At 31.8% G+C, this 19,604-nt stretch overlaps 2 protein-coding genes across 6 annotated transcripts in view; one reads left to right on the top strand and one right to left on the bottom strand.

The window, feature by feature from the left end:
• Positions 1-19,604, top strand: part of LOC107072743 (basic helix-loop-helix ARNT-like protein 1) — a 141,706-nt gene that overhangs the window by 40,290 nt on the left and 81,812 nt on the right. The gene's annotated exons all lie outside the window — the stretch shown is intronic.
• On the bottom strand, positions 1,943-12,405 carry LOC149031097 (nose resistant to fluoxetine protein 6-like). Its single transcript, XM_089176612.1, has 13 exons — positions 12,037-12,405; positions 9,574-9,818; positions 9,308-9,501; positions 9,090-9,220; positions 4,030-4,257; positions 3,698-3,914; positions 3,383-3,548; positions 3,225-3,304; positions 3,031-3,126; positions 2,666-2,795; positions 2,387-2,561; positions 2,159-2,301; positions 1,943-2,068 (listed from the first exon to the last, which is right to left on the bottom strand). Exons 1-13 carry the CDS (start codon positions 12,245-12,247, stop codon positions 1,943-1,945), a joined length of 2,142 nt encoding a protein of 713 aa, XP_089032738.1. The 5' UTR covers positions 12,248-12,405.

Below are 19,604 nucleotides of genomic sequence, written 5' to 3'. Positions count from 1 at the left end.
CCAAATTCAAGTAATAAAAATGGAAATGCTGAATGCAATAGTCTTAAATAGCACCAAAATCGTAGGATTTTTATCAAGGGAAATATAATTCGTCGTAAAATAAGTTAATATAGAATATCTTTTTTTTTGAAACTCTGTTATAAAATTGTATTTCTTACTATGGTTTTCAATTTGTCGTTTTCATCTACATTTTTGGACTGTCAAACAAACATTTTAGGAATGACGAAATAAGATGTTACGCAAAACATATGGAATATACTGCTGGGCTGAACGAAAATTCTGGTATAAATTCAAATAGAGATCTTTTCGAGAAATACTTTTTAAACTCCATAGCCTGTCATACTTCGAGACCCTTATTATTTATAACATTTTTTGTCCTTATTCTTTGGATCACAAACTTATCTTTCTAAATACTCTCGTCTAAATAAAGGTCTGAACAACGAAAAATTTAAAAAATGCATTGAGTCGTATCACTCTCTCAGCTTATCGAACTGTATAAACAACGAGTCTCACTTTGGGCCACGTGGTAAACTCCACCGATTCACGCTGGGTATTCAGCCTGTTAAAAATGTTTTTATTTGATTAAAAAATTAAGAGAAAATTTCTTTAATACGTAAATATTAAAATAATTAATATAATTTTTTGTATTCCCGGGTTAAAACAAATCTTTGTATATTTTTTATAAAAACATATAAACATTAATTTTAATAGACATATTTTGTCTTTATGAATGAAATATATTTTATGAAGAAGCAAAATAAAAATGTGACAGTAATTTACTTGCTTTTGAATATAATTTTTTCAGCTGCTCCTAATGTATTTTATAGTGTTATCTAATACTTTTTCTCTGATGCATCTCGTAATCATTTTTCCCTATTTTTTTTTGTAAAATATTGCAGACAATACAATTATTATATTCTATATATTTTATAATTATTCATTATAATATTTGCGATATAAAGAATTAAATATTAATTTTTCAATAAAATAGAAACATTTTTAAGAATAGAAAAAGATGACACGTTTGGTAAAAAAAAACTGACCACGCACCTTCTTTCTTTATTACGACCTTCGATTCGTTTGTACCTTATTCTTTTGTCAAATACCTACGTGCTTATCTCTGTTTATTTTTTTACCTTTCTATCGCTCGTACCTACAAACATTTCGAGTATCGAAAGAATACGTGTCCACGCTTTGCAGTATGCAGTATAGCTATATTCCGTCTCATTCTCTCGCAGGCTAAATCCTATATGTTTGTCTCTTTTTCTCTCATTATTTAGTATAGCAGCCGTTTCATAGCTTCGTTACATAGCTTCGTTACACAGTTTCGTTATATAGCTTCGTTTCATAGCTGCGTTACCGTTTATTTACTTTTCAGATCACTCCCATTCTAAAGAAGTTTTCACTTCAAAAATAAATTAATAGAAATGGGGTTTTTATTTGTCTATTTTAATATTTGTAAGTATAATTTCATAAAATATTAAAAATTTTTTAGTATATTGTGACGTTTAAAATTTTCGCAGTAGAACAGTTAAGTCAAGAGTAACATTAAATCATTAGTGTATATAAAACCAATAAAACTAATTTCAATAATTCGCATAAAAGACAGGTTATCGCAATTTTCAATTTTCATGATAAATATTCGTTTAGGCGAATTTTAGTAAACTAAGCAAAACGAAAAGCAAAATTTATTTTCAGTATTTACAGAAAAAATTATCCTATATTAGTCAATTAAAAATATTAATTACACTAAATAATAATTTAATATATTAAAAACTGAACACACATTTCATAACTAACATAAACTTATCAACTAACAAAACAGACTCAGTAACTAAAATATAAAGAATGGATTAAAATAAGCTACGTATTACACTAATGATTGTAATTTTTTCCTGATCTTGCGATGTGAAAATACTAACGAAAAAGTAAAAAAAACGAATCATTTTCTCTTGTTCGAATAATTACTCCACTCCCTCAACAAGAAAACGTACGGCATTTCAAACATCAATGAAACGATGTAAGAACATATGTATGTTACAATAACGATTCCTAAACCAGTAATTGCCTATAAAAGAAAACAAAACAATATAATGATATTTAATTAAAATTCATATTAATCTATCAAAATGATGAAACAAGAAAAAATAATACATACGTTTGCTAGATTATCAAAATGGACGGTACTTTTACTTAAAAAGTTAAAAGAAAGTATAAGAAATGGATTTAAAAGATATGCTGAGTAGCTCAATCTGCTCAACGGAATCCAACATTTCCAGCATAGAATACTTTTAACTATACCTAAAATATAAAATGATTTAATTAATAACGATTACAAAGTAATAATATCCAAATAAAACGAATCGAATTATATTTTTATTTATACCTCCATTATCTGTAGAACATGCTATAATTATCCATGAAATACCAATTGACCATACTGTTCGGTTAAGAGCAGTATAAACAGCAGCAGTTAAACCTGATATTCTGTTCGGATATAATCCAAACATTGCCAATATATTGCACATACTGCCGAGTAACCAAAATAATAATATCGTTTTCTAAAATCAATTATTCATATTAGAGTAAACAATAATATCATCGATAAGTATATTTAATGATAAAAAATTGTTGAAGAAAGAGACGATTAGTATAATTCGCTTACCTTTTTCAAATGTAATGTATTATTTAATTTAAAAACAATATAAGCAGTGATCGCACCAACAAAATAAGGTCCTATTCTAGTCAATGGTGAATAGTACACCATTGTTACAAGACGGAATTCTTTGTCCAATCTATAAATCAATAAAACGCTTATTTATTTGATGAAATAACACTTTCATTACAGCTTATTTTGAAAAGAGTATGATTTAATTAAAATTCGCTTTTGCATATTAATTGCAGAATAGTACAATTAATTCATCGGCTAGTTGTATATACGAGTTATTACACAGTCAACTAATATTTAAGTCGCTAATAATGTAAGTGTTCAATTTTTTTATATGTATAATCATTAATATTGATATCTACGCTGGTTCCCAATCATAAATGTATGCTACAACTCCAGTAGCGATTAACGATGATGTAAACATAAGACCCAATAAACCGGCTGCTACTGTGAAGTACCTGAAATAAAATTTGGTTTATTAATGTTATTAAGATAGTCTGAGGTTTTATATTTTTTTTATACACAAATATGTTAATTACAAAGTGAAGATATTTACATTGAAGATAAAAATAACAGGAAAATTAAAATCATGTAGTATTGCGTGTCGATTGCCAAGTACCAGCTCCAATTCATACACTGGAGAGATTAATGTTCATAAGAAATGTTATACCTAATATAATAAATTTTTACTTAAATTATTGAAATTTTTCATACCATATCCTCTACACTAAAGAAATTTTGAATATAAAGAAGATTTCTCCACCAATTTTTTTCACAAGTTTGGAAGTTCCGTTCCGTTATAGGAAAAAGGGAAGTGTTTCTGTTTCGCATCATATTTATTTGCAGTAATCCGATTATAGCCATGAATGTAGGTGTCAATCTACAACATAAAAGTAGCGATAAATAAATGAGATATATTTTAAATTATTATATTTCAAATTTAGGCTAATAATATACTTGTGATTTTCGGAATTAGATGTAAATATAATTTAATACACTAAAATGTAGCATTAACAAGAATTGTCTTACCTTATAAATCTTTTCAGGAGAGCGAGAAAATATAATTGGATAATTTTTAAATAATTATACGGTTTACTACGTATACTCTTGCCCATGTCTCTCTTTAAATACAAGTAAGTGACCAGAAAAGCACCAAAACATAAAAATGTATCAACTGCAAGGCTCCCATTAAATATCAATTGTTGGATGAAATTCTCCGAACTTCTTAGAAAATATGGTTCATTGTCTTTGAATAAACATAAAAGATTAAAAATAAAATAATGAAGATAATCGTATTAAATTTAAATGAAATCTTTTATATTAATATAAATCAAATTCAATCATATTCATTAGTAATTTACCGTAAAAATCCCTCGAAAAAAGAAATATATGTATAATGATAATCCATATCATTGTAAGAGATCTTAATCCATGTATAACCGGAACATCTGTATCCTCAGAATTTGTTTTAAATATTATTTTAGTGTTTGAATATACGGAAAAAGCCAAGAAAAATTTCCATATAAAACTTTGGTATTTGAATTTTTTTATTTCATCCTTGTTATCATCGTTTAGAGTTTTTGGATCTTCTAAAAACATTAATATTATGATATTAAATAATTATCTGTTTATCTAAAAGGATAAACTATTATAACCCTTTTGTTACTAGTTACCAATACACATATCTTACTGATGCAAATACTTCGTATGAATTAAAGAAAAATGTTAGAGTTGTACCTCATCCTATGGTAGAGTACGTACAAAGGATTTTGTATAGAAAAACATTTACTGTTGGTTAAAAACGTGGGAAGAGGAGAATGGTTAGGCACACTCCTGAGTAAACGACAGTTCGGAGCTTACTCAATTTAAATTTAAACGTTCACGCGTTTCCACAAGAAAATATACACATACATGACCGAGTAAATACAAGTACTACTAATACATATTTTTCAGTGTTTACTTTCAATACTCCCACTCAATGAAAAAATGTTATATTTTAAATACAATGATTATTTAAATGAATTTGTGATTCCACTTTCATACATGAAATAACAAAATTTCTTTCGAGGCAATGCCTTAGTAAACGGATCAGCTAATTGTTCGTTTGTTGGAATATATGTAACTTTGATCTCTTCATTTCTTTCCTTTTCGCAAGTATAGAAAAATTGTGTTTCGATATGTCTTGATCTATTACTCGCTGCAGGATTTTGAACTAAACGGATAGCAGGTTGGTTGTCACAGTAAACAGTAGTAGGTAAATTTTGACTCAATTTTAATTCATTTAATAACTTTCTTAACCAAATCACTTCTTTTGTTACTGAACATAGAGCTATAAACTCTGCTTCTGTTGTAGAAAGCGCAACAGTCGACTGTTTACGTGACGACCAAGCTACGGGTCCTCCATTCAATAAACATAACCATCCAGTCGTACTAATTCTATCATTTAAATCTCCTGCCCAATTGGAATCACTGTATGCAATAAGATTTCCGTCATTTATACGTCCAAAAATTATACCATGATCAATTGTTCCTTTAATATAACGTAATACATGTTTTACACCATTCCAGTGACTTCGATCTGGCATGTTAGAAAATTGACTCAACAAACTTATAATATAAGCTAAGTCCGGTCTTGTACCAGTCATAAGAAACATCAGAGAGCCAATTGCTTGTTGATATGGAAAAACTTCTGAATTTTCATCATATAAATTTTCAATACTTTTACGAAATTTAACACCAGGATCTGCTGGAATAGAAAGAGGATTACAATCAGAATGTCTAAATTTTTCTAGAATTTTAGTAGCGTATGCGCTTTGAAACATTTTTAACATTCTCTGTTGTCTGTCTCTTTCTATTTGTATACCAACGAAACATTCAGCCTCTGATATTTTAATCTTAAATGAATCGCTCATTTGTTTCAATAAATCATTCATTTTAGTTTCATTAATACAACAAGTTATTCCATCATCAACATATAGGATTACATACAAAATAATTTCATCATTTATTAAATAATATAAACATGGATCTGCGTGTGATTGTTTTAGACCATAGTCGGTGAAAAATTTATTTATCATTTTATTCCATTGCCTAGGAGCCTGTTTTAAACCATAGAGACTTTTCTTTAAGAGACAAACTCTATCATCTACTTCGAAACCGAAAGGTTGTTCCATGTAAATAGTCTCTTCGAGTTTGCCATACAAAAAAGCGGTTTTCACATCGAATTGTTTCATGTGTAAATCATTTACAGCAACAATTGATAATATAGTTCTTACAGTATCATATTTTACAACAGGGGCAAAAACTTCATAAAAATCAACGCCTTCTTTTTGTGAAAACCCTCTAACTACTAAACGTGCTTTATATTTATCAACTTCACCATTAGCTAAATATTTTCGTTTAAAAATCCAGCGATTGGATATTACATTTTTGTTTTCAGGACGTTGTACTAGAATCCAAGTTTTATTCTCTTCAAGAGATTGTAGCTCTTCATTAATTGCTGCGATCCATTGAGATGCATCATATGATTCTATCGCTTCATACAAAGTTTGTGGCTCACAGACTGAGAGTAAGGCTTCTGCAATTTTTAATTCAGCTTCATTTTTAGCGAACGTTTGTTCAGAAGGTGCACTGATTGCACGTGATCTAAACGGGTAAGGTTCTCTTGGGATAGGTTCCCTTGGATTTCTTCTTTTTGGTTTTTCTTTCTGATTATCAACGTTCTCAAAAACATCATCATTCTGATCATCAATTTCATTTTGCGAATTTTCCTGAATTATAATAGTATCATTTTGGTTAAACTTTTCGTCAAATATAACATCTCGTCTAACAAAACTTTTTCTGGAAACTGGATCGTACACTTTGTAAGCCTTACTGCCATCACTATATCCAATCATCATCATTTTAACAGAATTTTTCTCCCACTTAGTTCGAACGTCCTTTGAAATATGTACATAACAATCACTACCAAATATTTTTAAATGACCGACGGAAGGTTTCTCTCCAAACCAAAACTCGTACGGTGTTTTTCCTTTCAAAGTATTAGTAGCCGTTCTATTCTTTACATACACGGCTGTCGCAGTAGCTTCAGCCCACAAATACAGTGGTATATTTCTAGCATGTAACATACTCTTCGCACATTCAATAATAGTTCGATTTTGTCTTTCGATATATCCATTCTGTTCAGGAGTTCTAGGTGTTGTTAATTCATGTTTTATACCATTTTGGAGTAAGAAAGTATCAACCGCGTCATTACAAAATTCTTTTCCACAGTCAGTTCTTAGTCTTTTAATAACTTTATAAGAAGGATCTTTTTCATACGTTTTATTGAACAATTTACTTCTAGAACTATCAGCTTGCATATCTGTGATAAATTTTCGTAGGGCTTCAAGAACATTATTTTTCTCTTTTAAAAAGTATACATAACAGAACCTTGAGAAATCATCTTTCAATAATAGAAAATAATTGGAACCACCAATTGAACTCGTACTCATTTTACCACAGAGGTCAGCATGAAATAGTTCACCTGGATATTTGGCTCTGACAGCCTCGCCTTGTGGAAAAGAATTTCTGTGTTGTTTACCAAAAACACAGCCTTTACAGAATGGATTTTCTACATTCAAATCTGTTACTTTCATGTCATCTACACATGAACTAGAAATCATTTGACGCAAAGTTTGAAAATTTACGTGGCCTAATTTTTCATGCCAATCCATCAAAGTACCATTAACAATTACATTTGCCTGACTAATTTTAACTGATGGTAGTAAATTTAATTTATATAATTCACCATGTTGCCTTGAACCGTTAACAATTAATTTACCATTTTTATAGAATGCAATTTCTTTACCACCTGGTTCATGAACAACAGCAAAACCTTTTTCACATACACGACCAATAGAAATTAAATTTTTATGAATTCCAGGCGCATACCAAACATTAGCAATAGTATAAGTATCTACACGACCATCAGAATTTTTAACATTTACATTAATATCTCCAGTTCCATACGCACTTACTAAATTTCCATTACCAACTCGAACTTTTTAATTATCATCTTTAAACGGAATATATTTTGTATACCAATCGCGCCTAATACAAATATGCTCAGTCGCTCCTGAGTCAGCGAACCATATCTCTTTTACATTAGATTCGATTTCAGCATTAACGCATTCTACATTAAAAAGAAACGTATCACTCTGGTTTGACTTTGTTTCGGCAACTAGTGATTGATTTTTATTCGAATTTTTAAAAGAATTTTTATTTTCTAAATACGCCTTCTTTTTACGACAATCGCGTGCATAATGACCCGGTATTCCACAAAAATGACATTTTCCACGTTTTACGTTATCATTTGAATTCGAATTTTTCTCAGTATTATTATTATTATTATTTATGCTAGCACGTTTAGAATTGTTTTGAAAAAATTTTCTAGCATTATTATGATTATATTTACCACGCGTTAAATACACTTCTTGAGAAATGTCGTTTACATCCTCTTGTTTACGCATATTCAAAAGCAACTCTTCATTTACAAGGTGATCCGTTAGAGTTTCGATAGTTTGTTTATCTTTCGGAACAGCGTACCAAGCAGTGCGTACATTATCAAATTTCGATGGTAAACTCGATAAAATTTTGGCAATAACTACAGGCGATTTTTGTTCCATATTCATATCTCTAAGTCTTTGCGCGAGAGATACAATTTTTGCAATGTGATCAGCCATACTTTCATTTGGCTCCATTTTTGCATTAATAAATTGATTTAATAGTACCTGTATAGATTGGTCGCTTTTCTCAGCATGAATCATTCGTAAACGTGCCCACATACTAGCCGCTGTATGACAATCCGTTAGAAAACGTAGCTGCTCCAATTCAAGACCACGCATGAGAAAAGCTTGCGCTTCAGCGTCCTTCGATTCCCAAGCTGGTATGTCGATGGCAGTAGTAGGCTTCGGTGTAGATCCATCAATGTATTTCTTCAATTTGTTTTCAACCATATAAATTTCCATCTGCCGTTTCCATAATTGATAATTTTGACCGTTGAAACGGTGAATATGGTAAACTCTTGGTTCAGACATTATGTCTAGTTCAGAATCACTACTTTCAGTCTCACTCTCACTATTTCTCAAAAATTTCCGATTTCGTCTTCGTCTTCTTGATTAAGTACAGAGAGCTCTGGGCCCATAACCTGTTGGTTAAAAACGTGGGAAGAGGAGAATGGTTAGGCACACTCCTGAGTAAACGCCAGTTCGGAGCTTACTCAATTTAAATTTAAACGTTCACGCGTTTCCACAAGAAAATATACACATACATGACCGAGTAAATACAAGTACTACTAATACATATTTTTCAGTGTTTACTTTCAATATTTACGCTTTAATATATTATAACGAAAGGGTTAAAAATTATTAAATAAATTTACCTATAGTAAGAGACTTTCCATTTTTAGGTTCCTGAACGCATTGTTTATCTTTTTTTAAACTTACTTGATATATCAGAACATCATAGCTCGTTCCTATTATCATTAATAGGATTGTACTTGCAACTATTACACTAAAAAGAGAAGTAATATAAAAAATATAAGTATATTGTATATTTTATGAGGGACTTTTGTATAATATAAAAGAATTGTTTACATACGCCATTATAATAAATCTTCCACTTGACAACCATTCAAAGTCATCGATTAGATCTCTGACTTCAACCAATAAAAAGTGGGCTAAATATAGTTCGTCTTGAAGAATAGTCCCATCTTTTAAGGAGATTTCTAATAGAGTAAAAAGTTGATCCTTCGAACATGATGCTGGCAAACACATACCTAATACTATTAAGTCCTATAAAAGAAAATAAAAAGACTTGATTGAATTTCTAAAATCACTTATATTTAATTTTTAATAGAAACTTACTTCGTTATCTACTACAATGTGATATTGCATAGTGCTATTATGTCGAATATTAGCGACAAAATATTTCACTTCGAAAGGTGGAAATTCATCTTTGATGGGACGATATTTCGAATTATTTTGTAGTACTTCTGTCGATAAACTTAAGGGATTTCTATTTTTTACATCTTCGCACTGGTCTTTACTACCGAACCAATAATTATTTCCGAAAATGAATCCAGATGTGGGTCTGCCGCTTGCGTCGATTACTTGACAAAACAAAAATAAAATATAAAAATCATCCGTTTAGTTATCAAATTTAATTTTGATTTGCCTGTTAGGATGATAAAACCAGTAAAGTGGTCGCAAATAAACTCAATTTTAAATGAATTCTTTTTTTTATATAGAGTTTTATAAAATTATTACAACTTTGTTTACTTTCTATTACGTGTTTTTTTAGAAAATTTCATCTTAGTACCAGCAAGTACATTTGCAAAAAACATAGCTAAAATTTTATACAAAATCAAAAAATTTTCTTCCTAAAGTTGTTTATATTGTTAATATTAATTCTTAAAATGTTTTTATTATTTTAATTTACTGACATTATATAAATGTAAACAATATAATATTGTGTATTTATTTTGTTTAGTTTGTTACAATCGATGCTAGAATTCTTACAATTTCTGCTGCCTAAAATTTATAATAACCAAACATATACTCATATATACAGAGGCGGCAGTATACTTACGTACACTGTACATTTTAACTTTTAAACTTTCTTATGTTTCTTTCATACTTATCTATCTGATTATATGTTTTATTCCTAAGAAGTTTCGATCGTTAAGTATCTATCAACAAAAGCGTTTTTATGAATTCCAAAAAATAAAGCAGTTTTTAAACATTGTACTCCGATGTATAGATTTCGTAGCGGACAACTACTTACGTACATAGAGATTTGTCGTATTTAATGCGCTATTTTGAGAATATAAACAGTAATTTTTAGTTTTCATCGACAATTTGAATAAGTAAGACGTGATATAAAGTTTTTCGCAATGAGTAAGCTATAAAATATAGCGCTAGAACAACGACGATTAGTACAACGTTTTCGCAAAAGTAAAAAATCATATCGACAAATATTTGCAGAATTTGAGCTGTCAGTTATGGCGTGTCACTAAGCAATCAAATATATTGAACATAATGGTACATCGGACAACACTCCTTGTAAGTCAAGACTTCAAAAAAATGATAGAAGAACGGATCAAAAAGTTCATCGTCTCTTTGAAGGTGATAGATTTAAAACTGCAGTCGATATACACAGAGAGATGACTGCAAATTTACATACTAAAATAAGTGTAAGGACTGTTCAACGACGACTGAATGAATTTCCATTAAATGGGCGTGTTACCAGTAGAAAACCATTTATACCAGAAAAGAATTGCAGGGCCTGGATTTCCTTCGAAAAAGAGCATATTTATTGGACACTCGAACAATGGTCCAAAGTTATACTTACGGACGAATCCAAGTTTATTTAATTAAGTTCTGACGAGAAAGTGTATGTTAGACGTCGGAGAAGTGAAGAATATAAGAAATATTGTTTAAGACCTACTGTAAAAGGTGGCGGTGATTCGGTATTGGTACGGGGTGCAATGATTATAAACGGTACGGGCCCTATTCACCACGTCGAAGGTATTATGGACAAATTTATTTTTCTAAATATATTAAAGAATCAGTTAGTACCATTTGCTGAGGAGTATATGACGTATGATTGGATTTATCAAGCGAATAATGATCAGAAAAACACTGTACGTGTTGTAAAATCTCTTTTAAGTGTAATAAAATATTAGTTTAATGAAGTTGCTAGAACAATCTCCGGAATTAAACTCCATTAAAATGTTATTAATTGATGTGGACAAACATGTAAAAAAACAAAGCTAGAAAATATTAACGAATTGTATGCCATAGTTAAAGAAGCTTGGTCTTTAATACCAGTTAGTCGATGCGTTTGACTTATCGAAACTATGGAACGTAAGTGTGCCGAGGTTTTAAGAAATAAGGGTTTAGCTATGAAATAATTATCATATTAATTTAATTTGAGTTAATTTAAGTTGAAAATATCTATAAAAATATAAATATTTCCGTATGTACGTATGTATGTGTCTGCAAGAAATTTTACTTAAGAATAGAAAAATATTAAAAATTATCTAAATATGAACAATTAAGAATCCTTTGTTTTTTCATTTAATAACGTACGCTAGGGACTTATAAAAATTTAAATTTGTTTTTGTATGTCTCTTGAATGAACATATATACAACGATTTCAATACGATCTTGGTAGGTTAACGTAAATATATGGCCGTTATTGTACATTGTTGTTTGAATAAAATATTCATTCTAAATATATTGTTTATAATGAGATGAATAATTATTTTCTTCAATAATATTTCAAATCTCTAGTAATAGAAATTATATTTCATAACTTTCACGTACCTCTTAAGCTCCATAATATACGCTTATCAATGGCTTGTCGAAATTCAGTGAGTTCCTTGCCACATTTAGTTGAATTTAATAGTTCTGCGTTTGCTAGCATCCCATAAACTGGCAATGTACTCCATTCTTTTGTTCCATTTGCTGAACAATCATTTAAAAACAGAATAAATACTGCAAAATACTGAATCAATTGAAATCCTGAACGTGCCATTTTTACTGTGTAATTGTCTTCTAGTTACTTTTATAATAATACTAAATGATCATAAAAGCCCGAAGTATATCCGTTGGAAAGTTATCAGACGACCCGAACTGAAGTAAAACTTTTGTTTGAATGTCGGAAATGAAAATCCTTCGCTTCTTATAGCTCATCCCCTCCTTAACCCTTTCGCTACGGTGGGCCTCGCCGCGGAGTACCTCGTCTAGAACGGAGCGCCGTACCGAAAGTGGGAACATTAAGCGCGCGCAGTCTTTAGCATTCGGAGCCAAGACTTTTGTCTCAAAAACGGCTTTGTGACATTACTTTTAGAAACAAAATGATTTGTGTTCATAATTTTTCCATGGATATATTTTTAATTCAACAATACAATTAACAATACACGAAGCGATACCATTTATCTTAACATTTGGTTCCATTTTTGGAGCGGGTGACTATAGGCACGATAGCAAGAAATGCATGATCTTAGCTATTTTTTTGGAATTTCAAGCTTTTTTAAGAATTAGTATCGATTTTAAGAAAATGCGTTCCCAATTTTTTAGAAATCCGGATTCCTGCATATAATTTATCGGCTGTAATAGATTCTGGTTCTTCTTGTCCGACCTCATAATCTATCAAATTATTGATAATGTCACTATCATTGACAGTTTCATCCTTAATCACTTCGTCAAGATCATTTTCGCCGAAAGTATCAAAGCCCTCTCCGCTGATGTTATGTGCGAATGCAGTAATTTCAGATAATAACGTGGACACGTTTTCGGTTACATTTCGATTAATTACACATTCAGGCCAGATCGCTTTCCAGCACAAATTTAATGTGTGTTGTTTTATTTGACCAACTGCTGTAGTAATATAGTTTATGCAGTTTAAAATTGAGAATTTTTTCTAAACTTCAGTCAGGCCTAATTCATCGTTCTCTAATTTTTTCAGAATGTAGCTAAAAGTTAATTTGAGATAATGTTTCTTAAAATTTGCGATTATGCCCTGATCCAGTGATTGTATAAAGTTCCATTATCGTCAAGGAGATCACGTAGTTAGGATTTGTCCATGCATGTATATGTACACTGATAGGAAACATTAAACTGGTGCTAACGCCGCTGAAATTCATATAGCGCATAAAAAGAATCGCACAAAAAAATTGCATAAAAAAAAGATCCCACAAAAAAAATCGCATAAAAAAGGACCGCACAAAAACAGGCTCTACTGTATATATATTGTTACGTCCTAGAGGACGAAGTAAGTTAAGTAGTAATTGTAATGCCTGTTGTGGTCACTCTTCTTTCACCGAGTTTAACCGGGACCAGGCTGGTTCGTTTCTCGTTTAAAATAGTGATATAATCTGGCAAAAAGCGTACGGTAAGAGGGTGGATTGAGGAAGGTTTTGAAGTAAGTGGGAAGATTAGAGGACCGCAGCTCTGGTTTGACAACAATTTAATGATAATGAAAATGATTGGTGACTTACAGTATTTAGTACAGTTGCTGGTTGCTTCCGAGATTGCACGGGAGGCTTGGGCTGGTTTCTTTCTAACGGGGTTGAGACACTCAAAGACCCGAAGTTAATTATTTAAATATTGAATAGCTGATAGCTAGTAGTTGACGTCCAAATATAAATCGAAGCTAAACTATAAGTTAGATTATAAGTATCAAAATGACTAACTGAATTTATAAATGTTGAAATAAAACGTAAGTGGCAAGTTAAAACCGTAAGTTACTGAAAAACTATAAGTGAATGAAAACCGTAAGTGACGTGTGAACCGTAAGTGACTGCGGGGGCGATGAACTCTGGCTTATATAGCCCCCGAAAATCCTTCGTGGAGTCCTAGCTGGCCCAAGCGTCCCGGGCATCCTCGTTCGAGAAAATTCTCTTGTCTGCATGGACTACAAATACATTTATATATCTAACATTTTCTTACATATACATATAACCTCGTAGCTTACTACTCGTGTGTTAACATCTTTCTTATGCTTATTATACGTTTATATATACGACAATTATTCTCGTTTACATCTCGTTAATACTTAATTAACCATGAATTCGTTATTCTCGAACGTTTGTATTATATTATTCTTCGATTAGCTACGTACTTGGCGCAATTCTAGAAATTAATTATTTATACTTTATCCTAAGGTATCCTTAATTACATATATTCAATCAGGCGCATAATATCGCAAATTACATTGTCTCGACGCGAAGGTATTTAAGAATTATCCTTGATTCTAGAAGGTTCTACAGAGTAACATTTCGTTGGGCCTACGTGGCCTTTACCAGCATCTCCTAGCCTGGCGGCACTCAGTCGCGGGAAAAGGTTTTATGACTTGAGGGGGTTAACATTCGGTTGCAAGGGGGACGGTCATTCCCAGGATGCAGGTAAGGGTTGCCTACCTGCGTTATAGGTGGTGATTTTATGAGAGGCTTGCGAAGGTGGAGGAATTTCCGGGGAGATCTCCCCTTTTTTTTATTAGTGGGCCCACGCGAGAAAATCGGAACATATCGATTGCTATTAACACCTTTTAGTTGGTTACATAGCGAGTCTCGAACTTGACCCTTTTCCTTTAACATTTATTTACTCTTTGATTGTCCTTAAACGTTGGTTAAAGGAAGTTAGGGGTTCAGCAGTAAATATTACTGATGCCATGGAAAATCTTGGAGTAGTGTCAGATTTTAATGTATAAACCGGTATTTATTCTTCCAGGAAGAGATTCTTCAAGGAATGTTTCTATGGTTCCGACTTGTGCTTTGCACGGGACAGTCTTTCCACTAGTTTATTTCGATAAAGAGAACGAATGTTCGAGAGTTACGAGTAATAATTATTCTTCTATATGTACTACTTATAATTGTTTCTATTGTTATTTGGTGAACTACTGGAATGATGTCTCGCGCAACTGGATTTGAATCACTGCGAAAAATTTTGGGTGGCGAATCGTGGCGGAACGTCACAATATATAAATATAAAACTTTTTATTTCAAATATAAAATTTTATTAAAATTCTTATTTATAAAATTTAGAAATAAATAAACATTTTATTAATACTTTGTTTCAAATTATTATATATGATGTTACATTTATTTTTCTCTATTAGACAAAAAATTGTAGAATAATACTTAAAAATGTCTTTCTTCAATTATGTCTAATTATCTATTTACATTTATTTTCTCATTATTACGAGTCTCAGATAATAAAAACTGAAGTATAATCTTCTAATTTTCTCCTTCTTCCTCTTCATCTTTTTATAAGAATTTTGTCCTGTTATATTTTTTCTGTATAGTCATACTCAAGGCGTTTGTTGTTCCTGCGACATTGATGTCCAGCTTTCATACCACCGTTTTGGAGGTCTTCCTGGTGGTCTCGTTCCTATCTTTCCTATTTTTGCCACTTTCGGGAGCCTACTGTCGTCCATTCTGTCTACATGGTCTCGCCACTCTCTTCTCCTCCTTCTTATTCACCTTATCACTTCTTGGGTCTCACATTCTTTTCGCATTTCTTTATTCCTTCTTCTGTCTTCTAGTGAGTTCCCTGTTGTGGCTCATAGCGCCTTTATTTCTGTAGTTTTTAGGATACGTTTGATTATCGCTAACTCTGCACTTGTCTCTGCCAAGTAAGTCATTACAGGGCTGGTGCAAGTCTTGTATATTCGTGTCTTGCTTTTGATGCTCATATGTTTGTTTCTCCATATGATATCCCTAAGGTATCCAGAGATTATGGAAGCTTTGATTGTTTAATCTCTTACCTCCTCTTCTAGGATTCTATTGCTCGTAATGATCGTTAATAGGTATTTAAATCGCATCACTTGGTTGACACTTTGATTGTATATTGCTAACTTGCATCGTCTAAGCTCCTTGAAGATGGTGAGTGATTCGGTCTTTTGTACCAAAATAGTCATATTAAGCTTACCTGCCGTTTTATCGAACTTGTATAACATCCATTTAGAATCATCTTCATCTTCCGACATGTTGACTGCGTCGTTGGCGTACCATATAATTTTTAGCTTTTTTTCCCTAGCTTAACTCCTTCTCCAGTTTTTCCCACCTCCTCGATTATTTCGTCAATGATCAGGTTTAAAAGGATCGAACTTAGACCGTCTCCTTGTCTGATTTCGCTTGTTATTCGGATATGTCATGTCATATTCATTCGGATATGTATTGTCATGTTACCTGTTCTTATTATTGTTCTGTTTTGGGTGTTGAGTTCTTTTATTCTATGTATTATATTTCCGTTCACTCCTCTGGCTCTTAAGAGCTGTAGCACGTCACCAAGCTTCACTTTGTCAAACGCTTGCTGGAGGTCAACGAAGCACATAAATATTAGTTTGGTTAATTCTATCACTTTTTCAGCTATTTGTCGTAGTATGAATATTGCGTCCATTGTGGATCTGTTCTGCTGGAAGCCTTGTTGTTCTTCGCTTATTCCAGTCTGTTCTATTTCCTTTGCCAGGATTTTTGTCATCAACTTCTGTACTGCACTTTAAGGACTAATTCAGCGGTAGTACTTTATATCTGTCTTTGACCCTTTTTTGAATATAGGTAAGTTTATACGCTCTTTCCACTGCACGTGTACTTTTTTTTCATTTAACCCTTTCGCTACTACGAGCGACTATAGTCGCTCTCCATGTGATGCCACTCAGGTACTACGGGCGACTATAGTCGCTTTCCATGTGATGTCGCTGAGATACTACGAGCGGCTATAGTCGCTCCCGCTAAAGATGTCGCGTAATTGTATATATGATAAGCGCCTGCAGTTGCTATGCACAGAGTATCTCACTCTAGACATGCCGCGTGAGTCTTTCGTTTTGCATCATTTGTTTTTTACGGGCTTCAATAATAAACCAAATGCCTCGATCATCAGTCTTACGACACCGGCTCGAACGTTGCGTGCACCGTGCACTGTTTCGGTGTAGAGCGTCGTACTGCGGGAGTACCGCGGCGGAGATCCGCCCCGTAGCGAAAGGGTTAATATTTTGTCGAAGAGGATACTTAATTTCTCTGTTAGTGCATTTCCTCCATATTTGATTAGTTCATTTTTAATCTCATTTGTACCTGGAGTTTTTCGGTTTTTTAATTTATCCCTTGTTCTATAAACTTCTTCAGTGTTGATGGTTTAGTCATGTGATTTTTCTTCTTCCTCTTCTATGCGTATATTATTAGTTTTCTTCGTCCCGTTTCTGTACAGCTCTGAGAAATCTTTTTTCCATTCGTCTGTTGTGATTCTAGCGATCTGTACGTATTCGTTTACATGTTTCTTTCGGTTTCTTAGCATGTTCCATAATTTCTTTTGTGCTCCGTATAGATCGTGTTCCATGCCAGCTGATAATTTTTCCCAGTAATCGCGTTTGATCTGTCACATTACTTCGTTTACCCTGTTTCTAGTTCGTCGAACTTTTAATTTTATTTATTAAAAAGTTATCAACTATTTGACATATATAATTGAAGTTTTAACCACTTGACCAACGAGTTAACTTTACGGTTAGTGATTTTTAGTGGTTCAGTGTTTTTATTTCTCAAGCAGCGCCTCATCGTGTTGGTATTATCTTACATAAAGCACTTTATACAGATATGAACGAAAACTCCTGATAACAATAACATTTTAACGTAAGAGACAATGTCCAAGATCACTCAAAGGGTTCGACACTCTACAAACGTTTGTTTCCCACCAATATGTTTCGAAAACTCTTAAGATTGATTGGGATTTTATTGCCCTCCAGAATTATTATGTTTATTATATTATATTATATTATAATTATATTATAATCATATTATATTATATTATAATTATATTATAATTATATTTTAAGTATATTAAATTTTAATTATATTATAATTATATTATATTATAATATTTGTAATCTCTGAATAGAATTTTTTCTTTCACTAAGATCGACAGCGTATTTAAACAAACAAACAAACAAACAAACAAACAAACAAACAAACAAACAAACAAACAAACAAACAAACAAACAAACAAAATAAAACAAAAAAATAAATAAAATGAAACCTGTGTACAGATCACACGTGTTAAAAGTGAAACCTTCAAAAAACTAAGTTTCGAGAGAAAGAGACAAATGCAGAGTATTAAGAATAAGATTATTATAAAATTTATTTATTATAAAATTATTACCATATATAATAAGCGTTAACGGTATGCTCTCTAGGTGGAATAGCTGATAAAAAGTACACTTTTCCAAATTCAAGCAATAAAAATGGAATGCTGAATGCAATAGTCTTAAGGTGCGATTTCATGCTGACGCTTGATGCTAGCTTTAAGCGTCAAATTTGACCACATTATATAATTTCAATTGAAGTGCCATCTAGATAAGAAGCAGCGATAAAGCTGAAAATATCTGAGCTTTAAATTAATTAACGCTGGTATCATTTACTTGACGCTAAAAACGATTACAATTATAATTACGATTATAATTACGATTACATCGATTACGTTTTTTAAAATAATTATTTATGAAATATTATAATATATAACATATTATAGATTTTGAAGAGGTAATACCTATAACAATTCTCTGTTTCATATAAATTAAACAAATCATTTTTTGCTTTGTAAAAAATTAAATACTACATTCTAACCTATTGATACTCATAAAAATATAAACAAATATTTTAATATGCCAAGTAACAAGTATTTTATAAATTATTATTTTTGCACTGTTAATTTAACTGTGTTGTTGATCTGAATAGGTTAGGGAATAATATAAATCGATAAGTCAACTTTCGATTTTTGTTACTTGCAAAACGCTATTTTTATTCGTCAATGTCGCTTGACGCTAAAGTTTGACGCTCTGATTTGAAGCTGCTTCTTATCTAGATGGCACTTCAATCGAAATTATATAATGTGGTTAAATTTGACGCTCAAAGCTAGCATCAAGCGTCAGCATGAAATCGCACCTTTACATAACACCATATTGGCCATTCTGGTCCAATACCTTTTGTCATCTCTTTGATAGTAGCATGATTCCATGCTCATAAAAGTTTTGCTCTTTGCTGGCAAAAAACTGATCGAGGTGATTTTTGACTTCCTCATTTGAATTAATTGTTTTACCGTCTAACAACTTTTTCTGTGACTGGAACAAATAATAATCCGAAGGTGCGAGATTTGGAGAGTATAGTGGGTGTGACAGTATATCCCATTCAAGCTTTAAAAGCTTTTGGCGAGTGACCAAACTTGCATGAGGTCTCGCATTATTTTGCTGGAACACTACATCTTTTTTGTTGATTATTCTAGCCTTTATTGCTGAAGTGCATCATTCAGTTTGTTCATCTAATGACAGTAGACTTCCAAATTAATTTTTGTGCTATTGGATAAAAGCTCAAAAAAAAAAGCCAATTTCTTTGAAATTCCACCAA

Source organism: Polistes dominula, unplaced genomic scaffold (genome assembly GCF_049000335.1).
Source record: "Polistes dominula isolate Pdom_NZ unplaced genomic scaffold, Pdom_raw_medaka contig_80, whole genome shotgun sequence".
NCBI classification, from domain to species: Eukaryota; Metazoa; Arthropoda; class Insecta; order Hymenoptera; family Vespidae; genus Polistes; species Polistes dominula.
Note: the sequence above shows the minus strand (reverse complement) of the source record. Positions and strands in the feature narration are given on the sequence as shown.